The following is a 25,251-nucleotide window of genomic DNA, read 5'->3' as shown; positions in this document are numbered from 1 at the left end:
TTCGGGTTGGAAGGACCTTAAATCCCATCCAGTGCCACCCCAGCCATAGCAGGGACACTTGCACTATCCAGGCTGCTCCAAGCCTGGCCTTGGACACTGCCAGGGATCCAGGAACAACCACAGCTCCTCTGAGCAGCCCTTCCTTCACACCAGCACCTCAGCCAGCCAGCTGCTGCTCCGAGGGCGATTTGCAGGATTTTTAAACAAATTCTCATTGCTCTGAGCGCAGCCATTCCCCCAGGAACCCTTGTCCGGGCCCAGCGGGCGGTGGGCGCCTGTCCAGGGATGGATTTGTTCCATACAAAAACCGCCCGTGTCCCCAGAGCGCTTTGGGGCCGCCGGAACCCCTGAGGGAGGCGGCAGACGGGCCGAACCGCCGCGGCCCCTCAGGAACACCCAACTGCGGAGCCCGCCAGCCGCGACCCCTCAGCGGGCTGGGCATGCGCGGAGCCCTGACTCCCTCCCTCTCTCCCTCCCTCTCTCTCCCTCCTTCCTCCCTCCGCCTCCTCTCCTCTCCCTCCCGCTCTCCATCCGGGTCACCGACCCTCCTCACACCGCCGCCGCTCCCGGAGGAGCCGCTGAGGGGGGAGCGCGCGCAGGCGCGTTCCCGCTGCCGCCCCGCCCCGGGACCCGCGGGCGCTGCGCGCTCCCGCCGCCCCTCACGGACACCCGCCGGCCCCGCGCGCTCCCGCCGCTCTCGTCCCTCACGAACAGCCGCGGGCACTGCGCGCTCCCTCCGCCCGCCCGGACCCTGCGCGCCGCCGCCCCTCGCTCGGAGCTGTCCGCAGGTGAGGTGAGCCGCAGCCCCGCCGGAGCCGCACCCGAGCCGGGCCGGGCCGTGGGTGAGGGCGGGGAAGTTGTTTTCTTCCTCCTTCGGGGCGGAGATGGAGGGTTTGGGGGTTTGAATCGAGGCAGGCAGCGCTCCGGCCGCCGCCCGGGGTCTGTCCCGCCGGGCTCGGTGAGCCAGGGCAGCGCTGGGCTCTGCAGGGAGCAGCCCGGGGTGTGGGACCGTGGAGTGGTGTGGGTGGGAAGGACCTTAAAGCCCATCCAGTGCCACCCCTGCCATGGCAGGGACATTTCCACTGTCCCAGGCTGCTCCAAGCCCTGTCCAGCCTGGCCTTGGACACTGCCAGGGATGGAGCAGCCACAGCTTCTCTGGGCAACCAGGGCCTCCTCAGCCTCACAGGGAAGAATTTATTGCTATCAGCTCCCCACCAGAGCAGATTGAACTGTTCCTGTAGAAATCGCCACCCCTGTTTCCAGCCCTGGCATTCCTGCATCGATGGGATGTGTGTGAGTGAGCTGCTGCTCCAGAGGATGCCAGGAAAACTCACCGGTGAAGGACCAAAGCTCCCCATGGCAGGAGCTGCTTTGCGTTAATTTAATTTCACAAGATTTTTAGCGTTTTATGAAGTTGGGCAGTTTGTTTATAAGTGTTTCCCTGTCAGGTGGTGTTTAAATGGTAAGCAGGTGGTAATTCTCAGAAGGGACTTAGTGAAAGGTTTGATCTCAGCGGCTTTAGTTCTTGGGATCCTTTAAATCGTGCTGGGTAAGGCTGTTTAATCTGAAATCTGAGAGGGAGCAAGTGATCCAATCGTTTGCTAACGAGTATTGCAATGAAATTGCTTATAATTTAATTTATTGCCAGTAATACTATGGTAAGAATAAGCTGATTGTAGTAAATAACTTACATTTGATATCTCCATTCATATCAGACAATTTATAAATAGGAACCTCTCACCTTTCCAAGGAGGTAAGAGAAGAAATGCCCTTTTTGGTGAAACAGAGCAGTTTGGATGTTGCACTGATAATCACATTTCTGTACATGTCAAACTTGGAGTGTTTTCCTTCTGATTTTGATGCTTTCTAATAATTGCACCATCAAATAGTTCTGCCCAATCTGTTAAAATGACACTTCTCACAGAGCTGTTTCTCACTGTACTTAATGAATATTCATACATGAGTCTTACCTGTCTCATCCTGATGTCAGGGCAGCTGTTGGATATTCTTGCATTGCTGAGTAACCAAGTGTCTTGAACAGATTCAGGTGAAGTCATGAAAAATTACTAATCTGAGAAAAAAAACAGAATTAACCACGTAAGTTTGTGATTAAAAAAAACAGAATGGTGATGAAAATTTAATTTAAAAAAGGGAATATAATTGCAGTAGGTTTTACAGCTTGGTGTTTCATTCACCTTTCACTGAAGTATTTGAATTTACTTTTCAAACTTTTTTTATTCTTTCTGCTAGTTTTGCTCTCTCCTTGAGGTCTCCCCATTCTTTAGTCTGGGAGCAGTGTTTGTGGGTTGGGTGGTTTGATCCCTCAGGAATGTGGGATCAAAACCAGGACAAGGCTGGAATGTTGCTCTCAATCCACCCCAAGCTTGGCTCCATGTGGATGTCTGTCCTGGTGCTGTTTGGATGAGCCCAGATCTCCTCAGAGCCAGATGGTGCTTTTTGTTTTTACCATTTTGGCGCATTTTTGTTCCTTTCCTCTTCCCTCCTTGCATGAATCAGCAAGCACAAGAACTGAGGTTTCCACCAGGAAATTTTCTCAAATTTCCATCCTTCCTGTGATGCTGGGGAGCAGAATTCAGATCCCCAGGTGTTTGCATGACTTTGGCTGAAGGTGTGATAGTGACTGGGGCACTCACTGTTCATTAACCACTTAATCCCACCTCATTAAGCAAATATTCAAATGAGGTCATTGCCAATGAAACATAATATATTTACTTCTCTTTTTCTAGTGTTGTATCACTCTTTCCAAATCCATGTTTTTCTCTCCCTTGCACTACAACACACAGCAGTGTGATAACCTCAAGAGTTTTGCAGGGATGAGCGGCAGAAAGTCCATTCCAGTAAAATATTTTTTCTTGTATAAAAACTAATCTCCCTGATGTTTTTTTATTTAGTCTCTTCCTTCTTTGCTTTTTTTTTTTTTCTTTCCTTGATGTGTTTACTCCTGAAGTGTTTACTCCCCTTTACCATTGGGAAAGGCATCCCCCAGTGCTTAGGAGAAGGAAATTTCCTTACATCAGGAGATTTGAGATTTTGGTTAGCTTGGTGAGGCTTTGGAGATATGATTTCACTGTGCTCACATGCTCCCATTGATGAAATAAAGTTGTATTTTCAAATACCAGAGGGCTGCTCTGATTACTCAGGAAATGGTTTTAATTATTAAACAAGGAATTGTTGCTCACTGTAAAGTGTGTCACAGTGAAAAGCTTCTAGAACAGTGCTGTCATTTTTGATTCATGTCAGAGTAAAAGGAGGAGAAATTGCAGTTTCTTCATGGGGTGACTTTATCTTCCTTTTGATTGAACAGCAGAGTCCTCCCTCCATCCACAGCAGGGCGATGTGGTGCTGCTGATTTGTGGGGGACACAATGAATTTCATTTTTGTGAAATGCTGTGCCTTCAGCAGTGTGAGCAGGGAGCTGTGGTATCCTCACTGTTTGGTGTTGGTGTTTTGCAGAGCTCTGGTGGAAGCTGGCATCTGAGCAGGAGCTGCTGGGGGGTGAGGATGCTCAGGGATTCCATGAAGTCCTGGAGCGACAGCCAGTCAGACCTGTACAGCAGCGACCAGGAGGAGGAGGAGCAGATGATTTTTGGAGAAAATGAAGATGATTTGGAAGAGATGATGGATTTAAGTGACTTGCCTACCTCACTCTTTGCTTGCAGTGTTCACGAGGCTGTGTTTGAAGTACAGGAGGAGAAGGTAAGGGGGAAAGAGTGTGAAGTGTTCTCAGTGGGGATGCAGCTATTGAACATTTTTGTCTGGATTTGCCATCCAGTGATTTAAATCTGACTTTTTACAATGAATCTACACCAGGAGATTTCCTACTGCATTTACACTTGGGGAAAAAAAATCTGTAAATGAGGTCTCTTGTGGATCAGAGAGCTGGTAAATTAATTGGATTTCATAATTGAAAATTATTAATTGGATTTCATAACCATGAAATTGATTTTCATAACAATGCAGTTACCAGTCTTTAAAGAACTTGAGGATAAGATTCCATGTTCAATAAACCATGGATTTTTAATTTTTTTTTTTTGTATTTACTTTGGAAGAGACAAAAATCTCATATTAATAATCTTACTCATGCTGAGAATTTTGACGTTTTCCTTATGTAATGAGTACTTTGGTTTATCGAATATAAAAATTACCTGCTTTGCAGGGTATTTTTGGAGCTCCTTGATGTAAATCTTGTGCAAGTACCGGTATTTTTGGAGACCTGCACCTCTGAGCAGCTCTCACTAGGTGGCACTTTGTGTATTCTGAGTTTTTTGGGCTCGTTCACATCCATTTGCTCTTGGAATTCAGATTTAACCAGTGAGACAAAGCTGTGCTGCCCTGAATGTGGATTTACAAGCAGGGAGGGAGGTCTGGAATGTGCAGGTTGAGGTGACTCAGGAAACAGATGGGATTTGGGAGAGGAAGGTGAAAGGAAAATATCTTCTCATGGAGTGAAAATGTTCATTTCACATCTGGATAATGTTTCTGCTTCCTCTCCAGGAAAGGTTTGAAGCACTTTTCACAGTCTATGATGACCAGGTGACATTCCAGCTGTTCAAAAGCTTCAGGAGGGTGAGGATAAACTTCAGCAACCCCGAGGCAGCAGCACGAGCACGGATAGAGCTGCACGAGACTGAGTTCAGTGGGAAGAAGCTGAAGCTTTACTTTGCCCAGGTACAGTGGAAACCACAGGGGTGTTGTAGCTCTGGCCCTGTTTCTTTATTCCTTGTTTGCCCAGGAGCTTCATTTGGGATAAGTAGCTGAAATCACCTTCAACCTCGTTCTGCACTGAGCTCTGTCAAAATTTTAGGGCAGTTTTGCTTTTCAGCTCGAGCTGATTGATTAGGACAATCTCTATGCAGTGACCAAAGCACCTTCCCCATGCACAGACAGAGAGGGGCTGCAAGAAAATCAGTGGGTGCCAAATTCTCTTTCCAAGAGGGGATTTACAGCTGTGTCCCTGGTGGGTTGGCACAGGCCGAGTTCTGAAATGCAGCAGTTCCCTGAGGTGTCCTACCAAGAGCTGAACTCATTTTGTTTTTAAAGCTAAGCTGAATTCAGTGCAGAGAATGGTTGTGCCTTAGTGGGGAAATAGACTAAATCAAGGGGGAATTCATATTTGTCATCTCTGTCTCCTGGCTCTCCCTGCAGGTGCAGGTGTCCAGTGAAATTGGGGACAAATCCTACCTCCTTCCTCCACAACCTGTGAAACAGTTCCTGATTTCCCCCCCTGCCTCTCCCCCAGTGGGGTGGAAACAGAGTGAAGATGCAACTCCTCTGATCAATTATGACCTGCTCTGTGCTGTCTCCAAGCTGGGGCCAGGTAGGGATATTTACCTGCTTTTGTTTGCTACTTAACTTCACAAGTGGTTATTGAGGGAGTTTATCTACTTGTCTTTTTCTGCAAGAAGAAACTGAGCCTCTTTTTTGTGATGTTTTCTTACTTGAGTGAAATGATCCATCCCTTTTTTCCCCTTAGTTAGTTAATTGATGGAAAGTATAATACATGATTGGACTGTGAGGGAGTGGCTGCATCATGTCCATATATTGAATTTTGTCAGAGTCTCAGGATTAAGGAACAAACAATCAGAGAAATGAGGAGTTCAGTCTCTTGCAGATGGGCAGCTCCAGCTATTAAGGATGTCTGGATGCCAGTATGGACTTTCTGGGTTTAATCATCAACTTCTTCCTAAGCCTTCCTGGGAAAGGTGGTGTTTGCTTTCTGCAAAAAGCAGAAATGGGGAGGCTTGATGTGCTCAAATGCTTTTGTAGCTTTTAATTTACAAATGTCATATGAATATACAACACAAATGACATCACTTAGAAATGTGTTTGCTGCTTGTGTTCTGATGGAAGTTTTTAAAATGTCAATTAAAAGACTGATTGCATTCAGAGTATGATGTAACTGATACAGGGAGTGTTTTAAAGCATTTCAGAAGTTTGGTGGAGTGTGGAGGTTGAGCACATTACAGATGGGATGGGAATGAATGATTGTTTAGTTGTGTTGCTGGAGATATTAAGGAGTTGTTGAGATAACTGCCTTTCCTTGGGCTGTTTTTAACCTGACTCTTGTTGGCTGCTCTCAGGGGAGAAGTACGAGCTGCATGCAGGCACAGACTCCACTCCCAGCGTGGTTGTGCACGTGTGTGAGAGTGAGACAGAGGAGGAGGAGGAGATCAAGAACCCCAAACAGAAGATCCTGCAGACGAGGCGCCCAGACCCACCTCCCACCATCCTGAGTGACTCCAAAGCCTTCGAGTGTGCCCTGGAGGTGGGGGGGACAATGCCCTGTTAGAGCTGAGCTGCTCCAGCTAGTACCAACACCAGGCACCCAACCAGTCCATGTGTTGCTGTCTGTGCTGCTGCTATAGGTCACAACAGATCTGACTTGTAGTTGTCTCTCATGTTCAAGATTTTGGATGCCAATGCTCTGAAAAGCACTTTAATTTTAGGGACTAGTCTCCCCCCGAGTGTAGCAAATCCACCTGACTTGAAATAGTGACAATTAGGGAGTCTGGCTGTGTTTTGGTTTTTTAAGATGTTGCCCTTTCCTCTCTGTTGTACAGTGTGATGTTCCAAGTGCTGAAATAATCTCTTCCTGTCACAAGTGGGTTCCAGCAAGTTCCTTGTACAGCAGTTAAAAGCTGATGTGTCCAACAGCTTCCAGTTAATCTAGTGTTAAACACCAGTCAAATGCACTCTTTAAGCTCAAATTCCTTGCCAGCTGAGGTGAAGGTTAACTTTTGCTTTTCTCAGAAATGCCAAGTGTGTGTTTGTAATCTGACATGAGGCACAAATACATGGATGGAGCTGAATTCAAGTGGGTTTGGCAACTACAGGGAGGAGAACACCAGAGGAAGAACCTCAGAGTTTGTCACCAACACTCCTGCTCTGGTGTCTGTGGTGTCACTGACACCTAATTAGGAGTTAATCACAGTAGTAGAGGGAAATATGGATCCAGCTGTTGAATGTGTTGTGTCTGATCCTCTCTGACAATTTGGGGATGTTTATTCCTCTCTGGTCCTTGGGACAGCCTCCAGATATGAATAAATTCAGTGACTGTTAGGTCCTGGCAGGAGCTAAAACATCCAAGGGTTAATTGTTAACTTCTCCAGTCTGTTTTGTATTTTCAAAGACAATCAGTTGCCTGGCTTAGCCAGTTTTTATGCAGTTCCAGCCCTTGTTTGCTGTTTTCCATGAGGACCTTTTCTGTGTGGCCTCCTGTGTGTCTGACAGAGCATCTGCTGCTTCTGAGACCAGGATGCATCTTTTAGAATACAGATCTTTGATTTTGTGATCTTGTGTTGTGTTGTAGTAGGAGGAAAATATGCCTTGGTATAACAACACCTGCTCCTGTGCTTTTATGCTATTTTATAGCCAAACTTTTTTAGTCTAGACAGATTCTTCTTTTTTTCTATTTAAAAGGATAAAATGATTTGTGAACAAACCAGGCTGCTGATGTTCCTCTGTAGAAATCATGCCGAAATTCAGATTTTTCAGATTCATTTCAGTGTGTTTCAGTTGTACATGATGTGCTTCTTGAACTTCCAAAAGTGTTTTCACTTGACTGACAGCAGGGGGAAAAGGAATGGGCAGGGATTCTCATGGATGTGGAGGTTTTCAGCTCTGTGTTGTGCCAGCTCAGAATCCCTCCAGCCACCAGCTTCAAAATGGGATCCTGCAGGAAGGTCCTTGCTCCAGAGGCAGGAATAGTACAGAGTAAAAAGGTAGGGAAATGGGGTTTGTCCATCTTGGCTCCACAGGTATTTATGTATCTCTTCAGGTATTAAAATCACTCCAAGTCCAGCTTCACTGTCTCACTGTTCCATGGGATTAAAACCGAGGTAAAAAACCCAACAAAAACCTGTGTTATCCAGCAGACTTGTGGATTTTTGAAATTCCAGAAGTCCAGTTTGGATTCTCTATGGTGTTTCTATTTTTAAAATGATTTCATTTCTACCCCAGTGTAGAAGTTGCTGTAAGTAGGAGTAAGTGGAAAACCTTCAGAAACAGTTTTATAAGGAGAATCAAGCGTGATGTTGTTGATGTATAAACGTGTAAAATGTGGAACAACATTCCAGCACTTTCCATTGTGTAAAGACACTTCTAATAAAACAATGCAGTGCCATTCACACTTGGGATTTTAACTGTGTTTCCTGCAGGGCCAAGGTGGAGATGTGAGATTTTTCATGGTGGTGTTTTGGCAGATGGGATGGGAGACTCCCTGTGGCTCAGAGCTGGGGGGATCAGGGACCCACAGGAGGGATTTGGGAATTTGGCTCCTTGCAGGGACCACCTGGGTGGGAAGGAGGAGCCAAAGCAGAGGCTTCAAAACTTTAATTTAGCCATCCATCAATATCAGAAATTATTCCACTCCAGGGTGACAGCCTGCCTTGGAAAATGAAGCTCAAGTTTGCTGCATTCCCTCCACGCCATGATTCACTAAGCCCCATCAGAACCTGTTTCTCTTAAGCTGCTGTTAAGTGCTGGTTTTAGCAGCAGGCTTGCACAGAGGTACCAACTCAGCCCTTTCTGAGCTTGCATTTTGTGTAAATAAATACCCCAAATTCCTTTACAACATTCTCCTGGAGCAGCAGCTGAAACATGTGGTGTTTCTTTGTGTTCTGGAGTTACTGGGAGTACTTTGGGTTTATTTTATAATAGCTGAGGAATTGTGATTGCAGCTCCTCATTCTGCCTTGCCACTGAACTGTTTCCCCTGGAAAGACCCTGGACACATAAAATTTCAATTGCTTCATTTATTCCCTGCAAGGTTTAATTTCCATTTTTGTCTGGTTTTGGATTAGGGATATTTTTCAGTCCAGAACAGAAGGTTGTTTTGTGAATCTTACTGGGTTTTGTGTATTTGCTCCACTGTAAGTGTAAAACTTGCTAGGAGAGATTCCTGGTGTGGAAAGAGACCCCAGCCAAGCCTCATCTCCTTGGAGAAAATGAAGAGCAAGACAAAAGACTTCTCCTGCATTCTCCTGAGATATGAGTGAGTGTGACACAGGGCTGTCCCTGTCATCACTCACAGCTCCAGAGAGGTTTCATAGGGTCTGATTGTCTCCTTAAAACAGGGCCTAGAAATTAGAAACCTCAGTATTTTAAATGTTACCTAATATGTTAAAATCCTGCTCTGAACCAGGTCTCTGTGCTATACTTTGGGCATGCTCAGGCTTGTAGAGGGAATGTTTGATTTCCCTGCTGAAGGGAATGTATTCCAACCATCAGCAGTACCAGGGTGAGGCAGTGGGAAAGACATTCTGGCAATCTGGTTTGCTCTTACATAAAATATAAAAATAACCAATGCAGTGTCCTTTGTGGCTCTGTGTTGGGATCACAGGCACAGGAGCAGGGACTGGGAGGGCAGCCAGGCTGAGCTGAGCTCTCCTGCTGGGACACGTCACCTCAGCTCCCTTCATCCCTCCCAGGGATGTCTGCTAATCATTTCTGAGGCTGTGGATGCATGGAGATCACCGAGGTCCTGATTTCACAATACTGTTCCAAACTCCATAATGAATTTCCAGTTGGTCTTGATATCTGCTGTAATATCTGTTCTCTCTTTGTTCTCACTGAGACATTCCAGGCTCTGCTCTGCCCTGCCAGGTGCAGGCAAACTGCAGATTAACCTGGTGTTCCAGGAGGAGCCAAAACCTGTTCCATGGGTGAATTCAGAGACTTTACACCGTGGAAGGTTATGTCGCTTCCACAGGGGTTGGTAAGACTGCAATGTAGTTAATTCAGAGTTATGTTTTGTCCTTTGTTGTTAATTTGAGTGCATCAGGATTGTTCTGGAGCATCCCAGAGTCTCCTTTGGTCCTCCTTTAATGGGAGAGCTCAGGGTTGGTGACAGCAAACTGGGTAACTGATGTTGGCAGCAGAGCTTTACATGTAACAGTGTATAAACACGTATTTATACATTTAACAATGTATAAACCTGGTGTGTGGCTGTAGCACAAAGTAAAGGGATACAAATTTAGGGCAAACCCTTGGGAAAGTCCCACCCTCCCTCTCTGCTGTCACAGAGGCTTTGAGAGCTCACATTTGCTTTTATTGAGGTTTTACTTGGCGTCCCTGTAGATGTTCACACCCCTCCTGAAGCATCGTGGCAGGGACAGCACTTAATAAATGCAGGTGGTTTTCATAGTGGAAAGGGAGCAGAGCACATTGTGATGCCTGGAAACAATTCCACTAGGATTGTTCCAGTTTGGAGTGCTGTGTGTCAGTTCATCCCAGTGGCACCCCCCGTGTGGATTTTCTAATGAGGGTGATGTTTTGTACAGAAGCTGTGAGGGTGTTTTACTGGAAAGCAGAGGGTGTCATTCTTTCCTCAGATACCTGCCACAGAGGGAATGTCCTTCTTTAGGACAAAGCCATGGGTACTCTGCTCTTCCCAAGAAATCCTTTGCAAGTGTTTATGGACCATCAGGATCCCCCTGTTGCTGCCTTCCATTCTGTAAGGAGCAGGTTTCATCCTGTGTTCCAGGCTGCTTTATAAGATAGATGGGATGTGGTTCTGGCTGCAGCTGGGGCAGATGAGATGGAGGATGAGGGGAAACATATTCTGCACAGCAGCTCAGCAACCCTAAACCACGAATGGAGTCTGATTGAGGGCTGTGGCTTGTTCCTGTGGTTTTCTGGTTTCCCATGGGAGCAGCATCAGTCCAGGCAGGGGACAGATCCCTTTTATAAGTGTGATTTCCAAAAGGAAAAATCCAGACAGTGGCTGTGGTCACACTTCTCCCCACTCATTAGTGGGAAATGCAGGATAAAGGGAACGAGGTAAGGTTAAAGGCAAGGATTCCTTTCCGGTTTGATCCTTTTGATTCCACTGTGGATTGGACAAAACCACTCGTTCCGTCTTTGGGCTGGATGTGCTTGGGATTCTTCCCCAACGTGCCTGGGAGACCTTGGTGCATCGAAGAGCCGCAGCACGCGGGCAGTTCCCAAAGCTCGGGAGCTCTCTCTGTGACACGGGGATCCTATCCCAGCCTCCTGCACCCCCTGCAGCCGCTGCCCGGGGGGTCGGGGGCACACGGAGCCCCGCACGGCCCGGGGAGGCGGTGTCGGGGGCCGGGCTGGGCTGGGCTGGGCTGGGCGGCCCCGGGGAGGCACCTGCGGCGGCGGGGCTGTGCCGGGGCTCCCCGCGGCCACCGGCACCGGGCTCCCCGCGGCACCAGCGGGGCACGGCTCGGCTCGGCTCGGCTCGGCAGCCCCGGGCGGGCTGGGGAAGGGCAGGAGCGGCGGCGGGAGCTCCGCAGCCCCGGCAGGAGGAGGGAAGCAGGAGCCGCCGCGGCAGCGCAGGAGCCCCGAGCTCGCAGCATCCTCCGTGAGTAGCCCCGGCGGCAGCGCTGGCTGAGGGTCGGGGGTAGGAACGGCTCTTGGATGGGGATAAATGGAACCCTCCTGCCCTAAAGCTCTGTTCCTTTCTGCCGCCGGTGCCAGGGGTGGTTCCAGCGCGGTTTCTCCGGGTTTGTGTGCGAGGCAGTGTGGAGGAACCACGGGAAACGCGAGTTCTTTATCAATAACTCTGAACCAGAAAGAAACAGAGAGCAGATGTCCTGGCATATTCTTCTGTTCCATTTGTGCTTGAGCAGTTGTTCCATTAATTGGGAACCTGCAAGGGACGGGACTGGGACTGGCCCGGCGCGTTGTTTCCTCCCGGAGAGAGGGAAGCCTGCGCGGCTGTTGAAAGCTCATTCCCTCGCTGGCGGTGTCCTTTCATCACTGGGGACGCTGAATCTCTTGTCCTGACTTATTCAACCCCAGCACTATAAATATGGGTTTGTTGGCGGTTTTTTGTTTGTGGTTTTGGGGTAGTGGCTTTTTTTGTATACTTTTTTTATTCTTTTCAATCTGGTGAGCAGCGTGCTGGAAAGGGCTGGCAGAGTAATATTTAACAGGAAAAGAACTCGAAAGCTCAGAGCATTGTGTTACAGTTCACTGAGTGTCTCCAGCACAGAACAAAACTACACTGCTTGCATTATTTGGGAACACGCTGAAGCTGCTGACAGGTTTGAAAGGTGAATTCTGGTTTTTCCTGGTAATTAATGTATTTAATGCCCCAGGAAGTCCTTGCTAAAGGAAGCATAGCTTTTTGTAAACAGCTTTCGCTGATGGGATGCATTGTGCTGGGTGGGCAGGAGGAGTTGATTTAGTGATTACAAACCAGGAGACAAAGGCAGAGCAGTGACCGGTGACTTCAGGGACTAACAGAGCTCTTGTCCCTCTGTGGGGACAGGGCTGTGGGTGCCAGACTGGGACACTGAGGGTTTGCCAAGGGCTTGAGTGTCTCTGATGGAGAGCAGGCTGCAAGTGTGAGTTATCAGCTCTGCGTGTGTCTGCAGGGCTCTCTGCAGAGGGGAAGGTGCCTCATGGATTCTGCAAGTTGGGATATGCAGGAAATCCTGGGATTGCCTTCATGCTGCTCTGTGCAAAGTGAGAGGAGTTGCATTTCTGTGTTGCACACAGGATTCTTTAGATTGTGTACAGAGTTCTTTATATCACACAATCCCAGAACGATAGAAACACAGAATGGTTTGTGCTGGAAGGGACCTTAAAGCACCACAGGTGCCTCCCCGGGGCAGGGACACCTTATATTTTTAATACAGAAAAACCTGAAGGATATGAAACTAGCAGAAGTTCTTACAATAGGATTGAGATTTGCATTTTTCTGGTAGAAGAACAGCTTCAACTGCAGAAGATCCAGCCCAGGATCTGGGAGCACATTGTCCCACAGGCTGAGTGGCCAGCCCAGGACAACATCCTAAAACTCCCATCCAAAGCCAGCAGCAGACTTGGCTGCCTTGTTGGCAGGAATTCATGAAGGTTTCCTGTCCAGCCCTGCTCCTATCTGCTCACTGCTACTGCAAGCGTGACTTTTATTAGCCACACTCAATTATTCTCACTTCACAATGAATCAGTCAGGATTTAATGCACAAAGGAGCTGCTGAACCCCTGAGTGATCTCAGATCAGCATCTCTTGTGTTCTTGGGGTAAATCCATCAATCCTGAACACCCTGTGGGGTGCTGGTGTCTCCTCAGAGCAGTCCCTCTGCCCCCCTGGGGGACATCCCACGCCCTGGGGTCTCATGCCCTGGTGCCAGGCAGGGAGCAGCACGGCCTGTGTCATTGTTGGGCATGTGGGAGAGCAGAGGAATGTGGTGGGGATGACTGTGCTGCTTTATTGAGAGGCACAGAAACCAGGAAATGCAGCCAAAACCTATAGCCCTCGATAGGCCTCGTGCAGGGAGGGATGATCCGAGGCAGGAATGGAGATCACAGAGGAGGGAAGTGAGAAGAAAGCTGCAGGGATGTCTGAGTCATCCACTTTCCCACTGACACACATAACTTCATGTTTTCACAACCACCTCCACGGAGCAGTGGAGTGTGGCACAACAGCACTGACCCCTGCCACACTCTCAGAGCTCAGATTCATTTTCTTGCTGTCCCTTTGAGTGCACACCTTGATGGTTTCTAAAATCTGTCACCTTGAGTCTCACTGACCATCCCCCATGAGCCACTCCTGCCCTGGGATCTGTACAGGTGCTTGGAGGCATTCTTCTTCTTTCTGAATCAGTTTTTTTTTTTCTGGGTAATATTTAACTGCTGATTACCCAGCCCTCCCTCCCAGGAACAGGCCAGGACGTCACCAGTGAGCAGTGGGAAAAGCCACCTCATTCCAAGGAAAAAGACTGGATTGTATCATGGGTTTGAGCTCCTTGAGCCACAGTTCAGTGCTGTGGAAAGGAAAGGAATCTTTTCTCCAAAAAAAAGACCAAGTAGTTGCACCTTTTCCTCTTTGTTATAACAAGGTGGGTCCTGTGAGAGTTCTCATTTGCCAGCTCTTGGTTACACCACTCGGAGTTGGTTAATTCAGTGTCTGTGTGTACAGTCATAAATTAAAAATGTATAATAAGAGCTTTCTAATAATCATCAAAAATAGCTGCCAACAAAAGAAAACCTCTAGCATTCCTTCCAGGAACAAGCTGCAAAATTGTTCCCAGCTCTCTCTTGATATATCATCTGTGTGTTGCATATAAGTGAGAATTTAGTTTTAATATCTATTTGAGCAGTGCAAGCTCTGAGCTGCAGAGCTCCAGCAGTGTGGTGATGCTTACGGGGAGTTTCCATTTTAAGTTCAAATCCTGGTTTTGTTGGATATTTCACAAGTGTCTGAGGAAGTCTTCTGATCCCAGTGTGCCTTAGATCCTGGCCTGGAACCAGTGGGAAAATACCTCTGGCTTGTTTTGCTTCCATATCCTGCATGGGCAGCCCTACCCTGAAGGGTCTGGAGTGGTTTTAGGATCTGAACATGGTGGAGTTCCTGTCGTTCCTCTGAATAACTGCATTCACACAGAGGCAGAGGAGAAATGTGTGTGGCCCAGAATTTTAAGGCTAAAATAATTAGAATTGGGAAATGTGCAGTTCACAGTCTGGTTCAGACACTGCTCCTGGGTGAGTCAATGGCAAAAGTCTACCAAAGTTCATATTTCCAGGCATAGCTTTAGAAATGAGGGTGTTCCTTTCCTGGGTCCTGCTGTCACTTCCTCAGTTCTTGTCACCTGTGGGAGTTCCTCTCACAACAGGAGCCAAGCAGGTAGAATTAGTGGGGTTTTTAACTGGTGCTGCTCCTGCACAGAGCTGCCTGCAGTTTGAGCACCTTCCTCTGTCTTGGCAAGGCAGTGAAGTGCTTTTAATGTGTGTTTTAACAACAGCCCAACCTGGGCAGCTCATGCCAGAACCTGAGAAAATGCTTATGTAAAGGTGCTGCCCTGACATGGGGACACTCAGGCTCACCCAGGGAGGGGTGTTTGCCTCAGGCCACTTCAAACTTGGGCTTTTCTTTCCTCCTTCCTCCCTCTTCAGAGCCTCTCAAGGTAAATCCAGGCACGTTCAGGTCTCACTGAAGGACATTGTGTTTTTATTACTCTCTGAAATCACAGCTTGGCTCGATCCCTGGCGATGTTCCCAGGGATGCTGGGAAGGTGAGGCAGGAACAACTCAGCTCCATGTAAACCCCGATTTCTCCAGGTGAAAGCACCAAATCTGTGTGCCCTCCTAAGCAGCACCTGCCTTCCCTGGCAGTGAGCTGCCTCTCCAAGTCCAGCTCTCCTGGAAAAACCCTCAAACAAAGCCCTCTGTTCCCTGTGGCCACTCTGCTGTAATTGCAGGTGCTGCTGACAGGTGAGCTCTGATCCCCATCTCCTCACAAACAAACCCACCCCAGCTCAGCAGGGCCCCTCAGCTGGAATTCAGCAGGGCAGGGGAGCAGGAAGGCTTTAGAAAAGGGGGCACTGCTACCACTTGCCAGAACAACCTATCCCCTGTATCTGCCAAGGTGTTTGAAATGGAAACATGCCCAAAGCTGAACTTTATATGGAAACATTTCCAGCTCCATAACGTGGGGATGCAAAAATAACCAGCAGTGTGGAGTGAGGGTGAATGAGAGGCTCTCAGAGCCCAGGCAGGTGTGTGTGCACAGGGGGAAGTGCAGCCCTGTGTCATGGACAAAGAATGTCCTGTGATTACTGTATCAAAGTCCACTTCTTCTCCCCTGCTGAATGGCTTTTATCCAGCACTCTTGATTTTCCAAACGTTTTTCTAACTAGAGTTGGATCCAGGCTGAAAACCAGTAGGTTCCCATGGATTTTGCTGGGCTTTTCTGGGTCTTTCTTGCAGCAGAGGCTTGGTCAGGTGTAACCAGCTGATTCACAGGGCAGGAATGGAGCTGGGACTCCAGGTCTGGAGACACAGACCTTGGACCTCTTGACTTGCTACACAAAGCAGAAAAACCCCAAGCTGATGCATTTTTCAAATTGCACCTTGGCTTGGTGCACCCTGTTGCATAAATTAATCATTTTTGTAAACAGGTGGCTTCACTACAACAATAAACATTCTTTGGGTCTGGGTGACTCATGCACTAACAGCTCCCCATTCCCAAGGCGGTTTGACCCAGCGGGAAGGTAGGAAGCAGGAATATTACATGGCTTAACAGCAATATTTGGGGTTTTTATTTTGGTAGCCAGAGGAGGAGAAAAAGGCTTCTGCAGGTCTGGCATCTGCACTCTCCCAGTCAGGAGCCACAAGGTGAGAGCTGGATGTGGCATTTTGTGAATTATGCCCATAATCAGAACACTTGCTCAGCTTTTCCCACCCTGGAGAATCCCATGAGCTCTGCTGTCAGTGGTATAACCTCCATCCAGGATGGGTGGGGAGGCAGAAACAGCTATCCCCAAGCTCTGGTGCCTCCCAGGTTCCTCTGAGGTGTGGGTGAACCCTGTGCTGTACAATAGGGCTGGGCAAAGTCTAAACACAAAATATTTCAGCTGATGCTCATGCTGCTGAATTAACTTGGCCTTGGCTAAACAAAGGAATCATTCAGTCACAGGAGAATGACCCAGTTACAGGCTTGGGGCAGAGTTATTTTGGTTTTTAGATTAAAAGAAGAAAACCAAACTTTTAACTTGAGGGGATTGAAGTATTTCTGATCCTACATCCCAGCCAGAGACCAAGCACTTCCCTTCCTGCTGGCTCCTGTTCCCTCTCATTCCTCACTGACCTGCTCTGAAGGTTTTTAACTGGTATTAATTTGTATTACCAACTGATTTCCACAGAATTATTGCTGGCTATTGTGTATCTTGTGCTGTGTAAAATTACAGTTGCCATGCCACAGAGCCACAGTATCCCAGTGGAGCACAAGAGTCCTGCCTGGTTGTACTGGGCAGCATCTGAAGGGGGAAACTCAGCTCCATATCAAGAGCTGAAGAATGATTTACTTTTCAGTGGACAGTTGGAGTGTCTGAGCTCTTTGGGCTGGGAGCTGAGCTGGTTCCAGAGGGCTCTTTGAAGTGGTGCTCACACCCTCTCGGGCTGAAGGAGCCCTTTAATGGCCCAGGTTTCCAGGGACACTTGGAAAACCCTCATAAAATCAGCAAACATCCAGGCTGCTCTTTCCAGATCCACAGTTTTACCTAGCAAAACACAGGCATGTTTCAGCTGTGCCTTGGAAGTTTATCCACTTCCAGTAGCAGACCTGAGCTGACACTGTGCTGAACTCACAGCCTCCTGTCACAGCCACGTTGCAATATCCTTGTCAGGGGCTCTGGTTTGTCTTGTAACCTTTGGAGCTTCAGCAGAAAAACCAAGAAATGGTTTTTCTTCTCTATGTCAGATGAATGAAGCTCCTTTAAATTCTATTTTATAAAGGAGTTTTTAAACCTTTCTGTGATGACTTTCTCCCTTCCCTCAAGACATCTTGATGAATTCTGGGTGCAGAATCCTTCACCCTCATTTGCTCAGTGATCTGAATCTCAACCAGAGATGATAATCTAAAAGCCTAAAGCATTTAAATTATATATTTATCCAAAACCTGTATAACAGCAACAATGCATTATTGTGTTTATATCTTATTTTATCACATTAACACTGAATAGGGGATATTTTGAAGCAAATTGCTCAAGATTGTACCAAAATTTCCATTGTACCAATTTCCATTCCTTCAGCAGGGTCAGGTTTCCACCTGGTAGGCTCTGAGCCTTTAGTGGACAGTTGTCTAATTATCACTGTGAAATCTAGGTTGATATTTTATTAATTCACTCTTTTTTTGCCCTCTCTAGCTGACTCAAGATGACGACAGCCACGCCACTGACCAATAACACTCAGCTCTCAGTGAATGTGACCACAAAGTCTCAAGAACAAAGTCTCTATCAAAGTAAGGAAAGAAGTGGGGTGGTGGCTTTTTTAAAATGGACTTTGAACTTATCAAACTTCAAACACTAGAGTGACAACTTTGTAAATATGGCTTTTTTTCCCTTCCTGCTTCTCTCCCAGGTTCTGGAGCAATAGTTGCTGCCATCGTGGTGGGGGTGATTATTATTTTCACAGTGGTTCTGCTCATCCTGAAAACATATAACAGGTACATGGCCAAGTGCTGTAGCCATCAAGTCAAACCAAAATGAACCAAAGTCACTGCTCTCAGCTAACAGAGCACACCAGGGTTTGTTGCTGAAAATTCCCAGGAGAATCTAAACTCTAAAGTGCTGAATCTCACCTTCAGTGCTCTGTGGTTGGATGACTGGGAAGCACAAGGAGCTCCTTGATGGAGTGTGTGTGGTGGGAGCTCTTTCTAGGGATGCCTGTTGCTGTGGGGAAGGTCTGAGTGTGCAGCAAGGCTGCCAGATTGAGAAGTGATTCCTCACTTCTCAGAGCTCACACGCTCTGGGATGACTTCTGGTATCTCTGGGATGAAATCCTGGCTTGGTTTGACTCTGGGTTATGTGGGAATCTCCCCCAAACTCCCCATGGCAGAGACCAGCCAGCTACAGCTCTGGTGACAATTGCCCTCTTACCTTTGCCAGGCACATGCGAGTGCAGAGGGAACTGCAGCCCAAAGCCTCCAAGCTGGCAGTGCCACCTCCCCTGGGCCACAACAGCCACAGCCTGTCCCAGCAGCCCACGGTGACCTTCATCCCTGTGGACATCCACATGCAGAGCAGGTAACTGGGAATGCTCGTTCTCCCTGCGAGAGAGGAGATGGAACTGTTATTGCCATGGATCTGGGACTGCTCAGCACAGCTGCACTGGGAACAGAAACAAGCTGTTATTGTAGAGAGAAATTAATCCTGAGGTCTCTCTTTGGGAGGAAAAAGAAGAGGTCTGGACACTTTTCCTCTGACTGAAATAACTGGAGGTCTAGGAATCATCAGGAAGGCAGCCAGGCCTCTTCTGAGTCTGGATAAACCAAGAAGAGAAGATGCCCAGATTTTGTGGAGGTTTTGCTTCCTCAGAGACTTTGAACTCTCTCTGTTCTGCTGATAAAGAGGAGGAAAAATCTGAACATGCCCCAAACTCAGGTTGGACCTGAGTTTGTTATGAGTTACATAAAACAGGTTTGTGGTTTGTTTTATACATTATGGGTAGTGCAGGAGGTATCAAAATTGTATTTATAGTTACTCATAGCTCATGTTTCTAATGCCACATATGTATGGGTTGAGGAAAAAAAGTTACTTTTTATTTTCAAGTATTTTTAAACTATTTCTATAAACTCTGTAACTCCATTTCCAAAAGAACTCAGTCTCTGAGGTTTTTCACTCTCAAGAATTCAGGTTCGTGGCTGGAGTTGTTAGAATGCTTTGTCTTATACAAAATCTGAGTTCTTTAATAGAAAAAATAAGCATGGAAATAGAAAAAATCAGTGTGGATAAAGCAAGGGAGGCTTTGTGCAGCCCCAAAGTGCCACTCACCCTGCAAGGCTTTGTTCTCTGGTGCAGCCCAACTATTTTTAGCGATTTTTTATTCTCGAAACCAACCCAAAGCGAGGTTGTTTTGCAAGTGTGAGGGCTGTGGGTGTGCAGCAGTGGCACAAAGGAATTCCCAGGGATACTCAGAGCCCACTGGGTGGGAAAACAGAGCAGCATTGTCAGACACTGAGCGCAGACTGTCTGAGTGTGTGGCAAAGCCGTCCTGACAGACACAGGATCAGGAAAAATTCAGGAGTTAGTGGAGGAAAGCAGCTCCCCTCCTTGGCACACACAGCTGGGATTTTATGGAATCACTCCCTGGAATGGCTGGACAGAGAGGGAAGTTCCTGTTGTCTCACTGAATGGATCAGAGAACCTCGAGCTTTAGAGCTTTCTGTCCTGCAGCCTTTTCCCAAAGTGTCACCAACAGCACATCCCTCAATCCCATCAGGTGGGGAAGGACTGGGGGAGATTTTATATTTTCTATTTCTTCCAATAAGCTTGGATCTCTTGAACAGTTTTACTAACTGGTTTTGTTTTGTTTATTGGTGCAGAAACTAAATTCAATTACTTTACAACTAATTTTTTTTTTTGCCTGAAACTGAAGCAGTTTGGATTCCAAACCAAATACTGAGACAGCTGTTTGTGAAGTTTATGAATCTCCTTGTAAACACTGCACTTGTCCTGGTTCTCTAACTTATTTTTGTGGCAGGGGTGATTGATTTAATAATTCAGAAGAGACAGCAGATGCAAATCTAATTTTTTTCAAAAAAAAACTATAAAGGAGTTGCTTTTCTGTTCCTGTCTCTGGATGTTCTCTGTTCCATGGTGCCAAAATCAAGATTTTTAGGAAAGATAAGCCCAACTTACTGTAGTTTTTAACATCCCCAGCCAGACCTACTTCTAGCAAAGTTTGTTTATTTTCCATGTGCTTCATTTCAAGCCAACGCAGTTCACAAGCAGAATAAGCAAAACTACTGCAAGCAGTTCCAGTTTCACAGAACTACTATTATTGGCAGCAGAACTGGCTGCTTTGACCACACCAGCACTGCTGAAAAATTCAAATACCAGTTCAATTTGCCTCTCCTTGGCACCTCCTGGGAGGCCCCACAAACCCCTCCTGGCAGCAAACCCCAGAGCTTGTGCTGAGCAAGCACAATCCCCTTCTTAAGGAACAAAAATCCCTGCATTGTGCAATTTGCTGTGGATTTGAGTTTTCCAGGAACAATCCCACACTCCCCTTGGCCTGGTGACAGCAGCTGCTTCAGTGCTGGTTCGACTTGCCCTGACTTGGCCTCCAGGTTTTGCTTGCAAACACCCAGATTTTGGGAATGTTCCCCTTTAGCTGGCCTTTGCAGGAATCAATAGAGATTTTTTGCTCCTAAAAGTTTTTGAGTGTCTTCAGCAGGCCGGATCCTTCAGCTGGAATTTTACTGATGCAAACACACTGGTAAAATGTTTAATTTTTTGCTGCTGGCTAAGTCCTGATCTCAAAATTCAGCTTTCCCCCCTTATTTCCATTCTCCTCATCCCAGCAGAGAACATGGAGCTCCACCTAGTGTCCTTATGCCTTCCCAAAGGTTCTAACTCGTGCTTCTCAACAAAAACACAAAGCACTTCCAACTTTAGCTATCAGAATTTTAAAAATTCTCTCATCCACGGTGCCAAGACTGTTGAGGAGCTGAGTCGAGCACTGTCTCAAGTTTGGCCCCGCAAAACTCAGACCACTGCAAGTTTAAGCAGATAAAATGTGAGAATGTCCCTTGGGTTTTATTCCTGAGTCTCACAACCAATTTGTTTCCCAAAACCACATTTGTAATTCAGCCCATAAGGAGCCACACAGACGAGTGACCCACAGCAGTCCCACTGGGTTGTTGTTAGCGCAATGGGGTGGACAGCTCGTGACTTATCCTCAGGACAAGAAAGACAAGGAGCTGCAGGGAAGGGTCCAGTGGAGGCCACAAAGATGATTTGGGCTCTGGAGATCTCCCTGATGAGGAGAGACAAAGGAAGGTGGGCCTGGTCAGTCTGGAGAAGGCTGAGAGAGGATCCCATCAATCCATAAAATATCCCCAAGGGGTGTCCGAGGATGGTGCCAGGCTCTTTTCAGTGGTGCCTAACAACATGACAAGGAGCAATGGACATAAATCACAAGCTCCAGCTCAACATGAGGAAGAACTTTTTTCCTTGGAGGGTGGCAGGGCACTGAACAGCTGCCCGGGAAGGGCGTGGAGTCTCCCTGGATACATCCCAAACCCACCTGGATGTGTTCCTGTGTCACCTGCTCCAGCTGACCCTGCCTGGGCAGGGGGCTGCACTGGATGATCGCTAGAGGTCCCCTCCAACCCCAACTATTCTGTGATTCTGCGGCCGCTCTAGAGCCCTGTGTCCCGCCCAGGGAGCCCTGTTGTGCCGGGGAGGAGCGGCAGGGCGCTGTTGAGGGCTGAGGAGGCTGTGCCCTCACGGAATTGTGCCGGGGAGGAGCGGCAGGGCGCTGTTGAGGGCTGAGGAAGCTGTGCCCTCACGGAATTGTGCCGGGGAGGAGCGGCAGGGCGCTGTTGAGGGCTGAGGAGGCTGTGCCCTGACGCACCTGCCCCGCCGCCATCGCTGAGGGAGCCGTGAGGGCACACGAGATCTCGCGAGATGTCGCCATCAAAAATACCTGCAGGGGCCGACATCTCGCGAGAGCGGGATCCACACACTCGCTCACCCCCGCGCGCGCCGCCAAAGGACGCGTCCCGCTGCCGGAGCAGCCGCGCTCTCTGATTGGCCCCGCTCCCGCGCGCGCGCCGACCCTCCACCAATCAGCGGGCGCCGAGGGGAGAACCCCCGCGCGGCGCGCGCCCGGCCCCGCCCACCCCCCGGCGCCCCTCCCGCCCTCCTCCCCACCCCCGGCACGGCTGAGGGGGCGCGCGGTGCACGCTGGGACGGCAGCGCGCGCCGCGGCCGGGAGGAGGCGGAGGAGCCAAGATGGACGCCGGGTTCTTCCGCGTAAGTGCCGCCGGGAGGGCCTCGGGGCGGGCGGGCGGCGCGGCGGGCCCGCCGGGGCGCGGGGAGACCGCCCGGCCCCGCCGCGGGCCCGCGCTGGAGCCGCGCTCCCCCGCGCGGCGCCGCCGTGCCCCCCCGCCCCCGCCCTGCGCAGGCTCCTCGCCGCGGAGAAAATGGCGGCGGGCAGAGGCCGCGGCGGCGCGGCCCGGCCGGAGCGGGGCGGGAGGAGCGGGGCCGGGCCGGGCTCGGCACCGGGGATGCTCCGCGGCCTCCCCCGAGGCTGCGCTCCCCGGCAGGCCCCGCCGGGGACACCGAGCGGCCCGCAGGTCGCGGCGCACGCGGGTTGTGTCACCGCTGCGACCCCCGGGCTGTGGGGGGCTGAAGGGCCGCGGGGCTCTGCGGGGTGAGCCCCGTTTTGTGTTATCCGCGTGTTGTGTTATCTTTAGGGTTCACGTTCAAAGCAAATAAACTACTCTATCCGTTTTTTAGAGAGATTTTTTTAAAGGTTATTAAGTGTATTCATAGCAAAAAGAAGTTAGGTGTTATCCTTACGTTAGTATTTTATTTATAATACTTGAGTTTTTCTTCACTGTTCTAACAGCTGTGCTGCGTTTTCTGTGGAAACCATTAAACCTACCCAGGGCTTATTTCTTTTCAGCTTTTTCTTCCATTTATTGGAATGACCTTATTTTGGGGGTTCTGTGATAATTTTGAAATCCAGTTTAAGTTTTCAAGATTCATTCATTTGCTCAGCCCGTATTATTTTCATTTCCTGCAGCTAGGATGCTTTTAAACCACAGCAGCACATGTAACCTTTCCCTTAGTTCAGTTTTGTGTTCATGGACTAAGTTGAGAAAAATAATTGCAGTTTAAATCTACACTTGTTCTAATGCAGTTGTTAAAAGGGTTTCAAATCAGGTAGTTGTGACTGACAGCAGGATTACTGAGTTAGAAATCGAATTAAACTGGCCTGTGGAAGGTGACACTTTATAAAAACAAAAGCAGCATGGCAGTGAAAAGGGCATGTGAGCAATGGTCTGATTTTATTCTGGATTCAGGAGGAGCCAACTGTGAAATGACAGAAGTGCAGCAGAACAGCAGTTTGGATTCCCCATATCAAGAAACCTGCTAGTCATAATTCTTTCAGTTCTTCATGCTTCTGTGAAGTTTCAGTGCAAATTATTTTGCCTTTAAATTCTTGTGAATTTGGTTCCCTTTGCTTCCCTTTGCTGCTTGCCACGTGTTATCAACAGGGTACATGAAACTTCGTGTCCATTTCCCTTCTGGGTTGTGAAAGAATTTAAAAAAAAAAAGAACAAACCAAAAAGCAAACAAAAAGAACTCTAAATTGTCGATTGAACTGGCAGGTGTTGTGGTTTCTTGTAAGCCACACAGCAGACTGCAAATGTTAGAAAGAGTTTTAATCCCTGTAAGTGCACGTGGCACAATCAGATTTTAGGATTCTCATGTTCTGGAATAGCAAATGGGAATGTCAGTAGATTGTTCCCTTTCAATAACTGCTGACTTTGCAATGTGTTATGTTGCTAATTCCAGGTGTTTTCTGTGCTGGAAAATAGTGGTTAGGTGAACTTAAAATTTGAGGGTTTTTTGTTATTTATTATAATTTAGTTGCTTGACAGTTTATATTCTTGCTTGTACTGTACCCCCTTTTTTCCAGGCATAGAGAATTACATGTATAAAATCCCATGTTTTCCATCAGTCACATTGCTTTCCAGAATAAACTTCCCAAACTGTGGGTTTTTCCTCAATCCTGAGCAGCCTGTCAGGGTTTGGATGCAGCCCTGCACATCCTCTAATTCCTGCCTGGTTCTGTTTACTTCTCTACCAGTGAATTTTCCAGAACTGGACTTGCAGGCCTTTCCCTCCCAAATGAATTAACCTGCAGTTTCTGTCCCTGAAAGTGGAGCAAATTGGTGAACTTTTAACAGAGCAGGATCAATAAAATGTATTCTTTGTACTTCCGTGCTCCCTGGGGCTGCTTTGCCTCAGAGAAGCTGCCCAAAGGTTTCAGAGGTGTCACTGTAAGCAAACAAGACTTTTTTTTCCCTTGGACAAAGGAAAAACACTTTATTCCTTTTACAAAGGAATTTATAAAGCCTTTTCCTGGCAGTTTGATGCTGTTAATACTTTAATTTGTGGGCAGTGCCATGAAGGTTTGACTGAGGTGTCACTGTGGGGCTCTAAACTCACCTCCAAATCCTCAGCACTTTGTGAGAGCTGAAACTGAAAAGCACCTGGAAAGGCTTATTTTGCCTGGAATAAATGATGTAAAAACAGCCTTACAGATTGCTTTCAGTGGTGCACTGTGCTTAGGTGTGGGAAAACAATACTTGGAGGTGTTTGGAAGCCCTACAGGCTGAAACTGTTGTTTGCTGTGCTGCAGGGAACCAGTGCAGAGCAGGACAATCGCTTCAGCAACAAGCAGAAGAAGCTGTTGAAGCAGTTGAAGTTTGCAGAATGCTTAGAAAAGAAGGTAAGTTGGGTGGGGGGAGATGGGAAGTGACACACACCAGTCAAAGAGAATTTTCAGGTGTATCAGGTATCAGGTGGAATACAGAGGAATGTGAGGAATGTTTTCCTTAAAACCATACTGGAGGATATTTGGGATGTCTTCTTGAGCATCAGCTAGAGCAGTGATGTAACTGATCTGCTTACAGCGTTAAATATCACCAGTAGGCTTTCCTGTAACATACAGCTTCAAAAGAAGTTTTCCAGCAAATATTGACTAATTTGGAATTCTAAGCACCCTTAAATGCAGCTCCCCAAATTGTTGGAGTCTGGTAGGCAGGGGAGGTGGTGAGCCTGGAGCAAGACTTGCTTTATCATTCAGTTTCATTTCATCATCACTTGGGAGTGACCAATAAATTGTACACAATACAAGTTTCACTTTGGGTTTTTTTCACCTCTCTCCTCTAGCTGGTGCTTTATTAGAATTTACTATGTTTTGGCTTTTGCTATCATCTCTATATTCTAATTTTAGCTGT

General features: G+C 47.8%; 3 protein-coding genes and 1 long non-coding RNA gene across 15 annotated transcripts in view; 3 read left to right on the top strand and 1 right to left on the bottom strand.

Annotated features, from left to right (window-relative positions):
- Positions 1-513: 513 nt before the first annotated feature.
- On the top strand, positions 514-8,147 carry RCAN3 (regulator of calcineurin 3). Of its 2 annotated transcripts, none has more exons than XM_085081461.1 (5): positions 514-788; positions 3,475-3,717; positions 4,516-4,689; positions 5,167-5,338; positions 6,102-8,147. In XM_085081461.1, exons 2-5 carry the CDS (start codon positions 3,523-3,525, stop codon positions 6,308-6,310), a joined length of 750 nt encoding a protein of 249 aa, XP_084937587.1. In that variant the 5' UTR covers positions 514-788; positions 3,475-3,522; the 3' UTR covers positions 6,311-8,147. The 2 variants fall into 2 exon arrangements, with proteins under 2 accessions (XP_084937587.1, XP_084937588.1); XM_085081462.1 differs by having other exon boundaries at positions 675-793.
- LOC146427715 (uncharacterized) lies at positions 1,621-21,842 on the bottom strand. 2 transcript variants are annotated; one of them, XR_014856320.1, is made up of 4 exons: positions 21,519-21,842; positions 18,368-18,537; positions 1,971-2,071; positions 1,623-1,900 (listed from the first exon to the last, which is right to left on the bottom strand). It is a non-coding gene; the product is annotated as an uncharacterized LOC146427715 (long non-coding RNA). The 2 variants fall into 2 exon arrangements; XR_014856319.1 differs by having other exon boundaries at positions 1,621-2,071.
- On the top strand, positions 11,106-19,087 carry NCMAP (non-compact myelin associated protein). 3 transcript variants are annotated; one of them, XM_085081464.1, is made up of 5 exons: positions 11,106-11,346; positions 13,651-13,831; positions 17,636-17,730; positions 17,850-17,934; positions 18,377-19,087. In XM_085081464.1, the coding sequence occupies exons 3-5, from the start codon at positions 17,646-17,648 to the stop codon at positions 18,516-18,518; spliced, it is 312 nt and encodes a 103-aa protein (XP_084937590.1). In that variant the 5' UTR covers positions 11,106-11,346; positions 13,651-13,831; positions 17,636-17,645; the 3' UTR covers positions 18,519-19,087. The 3 variants fall into 3 exon arrangements, with proteins under 3 accessions (XP_084937590.1, XP_084937589.1, XP_084937591.1); XM_085081463.1 differs by lacking the exon at positions 13,651-13,831 and having other exon boundaries at positions 11,107-11,346; XM_085081465.1 differs by lacking the exons at positions 11,106-11,346; positions 13,651-13,831 and adding an exon at positions 11,392-12,455.
- Positions 21,843-22,108: 266 nt separating the features above from the next.
- Positions 22,109-25,251, top strand: part of SRRM1 (serine and arginine repetitive matrix 1) — a 16,661-nt gene continuing 13,518 nt past the window's right edge. For all 8 annotated transcript variants that reach the window (XM_085081494.1, XM_085081497.1, XM_085081493.1 and 5 more), the window contains exons 1-2: positions 22,109-22,249; positions 24,651-24,740. In XM_085081494.1, coding sequence (XP_084937620.1) covers positions 22,229-22,249; positions 24,651-24,740 — 111 coding nt within the window. In that variant the 5' untranslated portion in view covers positions 22,109-22,228. The remainder of the gene's footprint in view (positions 22,250-24,650; positions 24,741-25,251) is intronic.

This window comes from Lichenostomus cassidix, chromosome 23 (assembly GCF_008360975.1).
Source record: "Lichenostomus cassidix isolate B80296 chromosome 23, HeHo_3.0, whole genome shotgun sequence".
Classification (NCBI taxonomy): Eukaryota; Metazoa; Chordata; class Aves; order Passeriformes; family Meliphagidae; genus Lichenostomus; species Lichenostomus cassidix.
Note: the sequence above shows the minus strand (reverse complement) of the source record. Positions and strands in the feature narration are given on the sequence as shown.

Bases quoted from the DNA above. Each gene is read 5' to 3' on its own strand.
- RCAN3 (XM_085081461.1), top strand. From the start codon at position 3,523: ATGCTCAGGGATTCCATGAAGTCCTGGAGCGACAGCCAGTCAGACCTG. The intron at 4,690-5,166 runs GTACAGTGGAAA...CTCTCCCTGCAG, and splicing joins TGAAGCTTTACTTTGCCCAG to GTGCAGGTGTCCAGTGAAAT. The intron at 5,339-6,101 runs GTAGGGATATTT...GGCTGCTCTCAG, and splicing joins TGTCTCCAAGCTGGGGCCAG to GGGAGAAGTACGAGCTGCAT.
- NCMAP (XM_085081464.1), top strand. From the start codon at position 17,646: ATGACGACAGCCACGCCACTGACCAATAACACTCAGCTCTCAGTGAAT. The intron at 17,731-17,849 runs GTAAGGAAAGAA...CTTCTCTCCCAG, and splicing joins AGAACAAAGTCTCTATCAAA to GTTCTGGAGCAATAGTTGCT. The intron at 17,935-18,376 runs GTACATGGCCAA...TACCTTTGCCAG, and splicing joins ATCCTGAAAACATATAACAG to GCACATGCGAGTGCAGAGGG.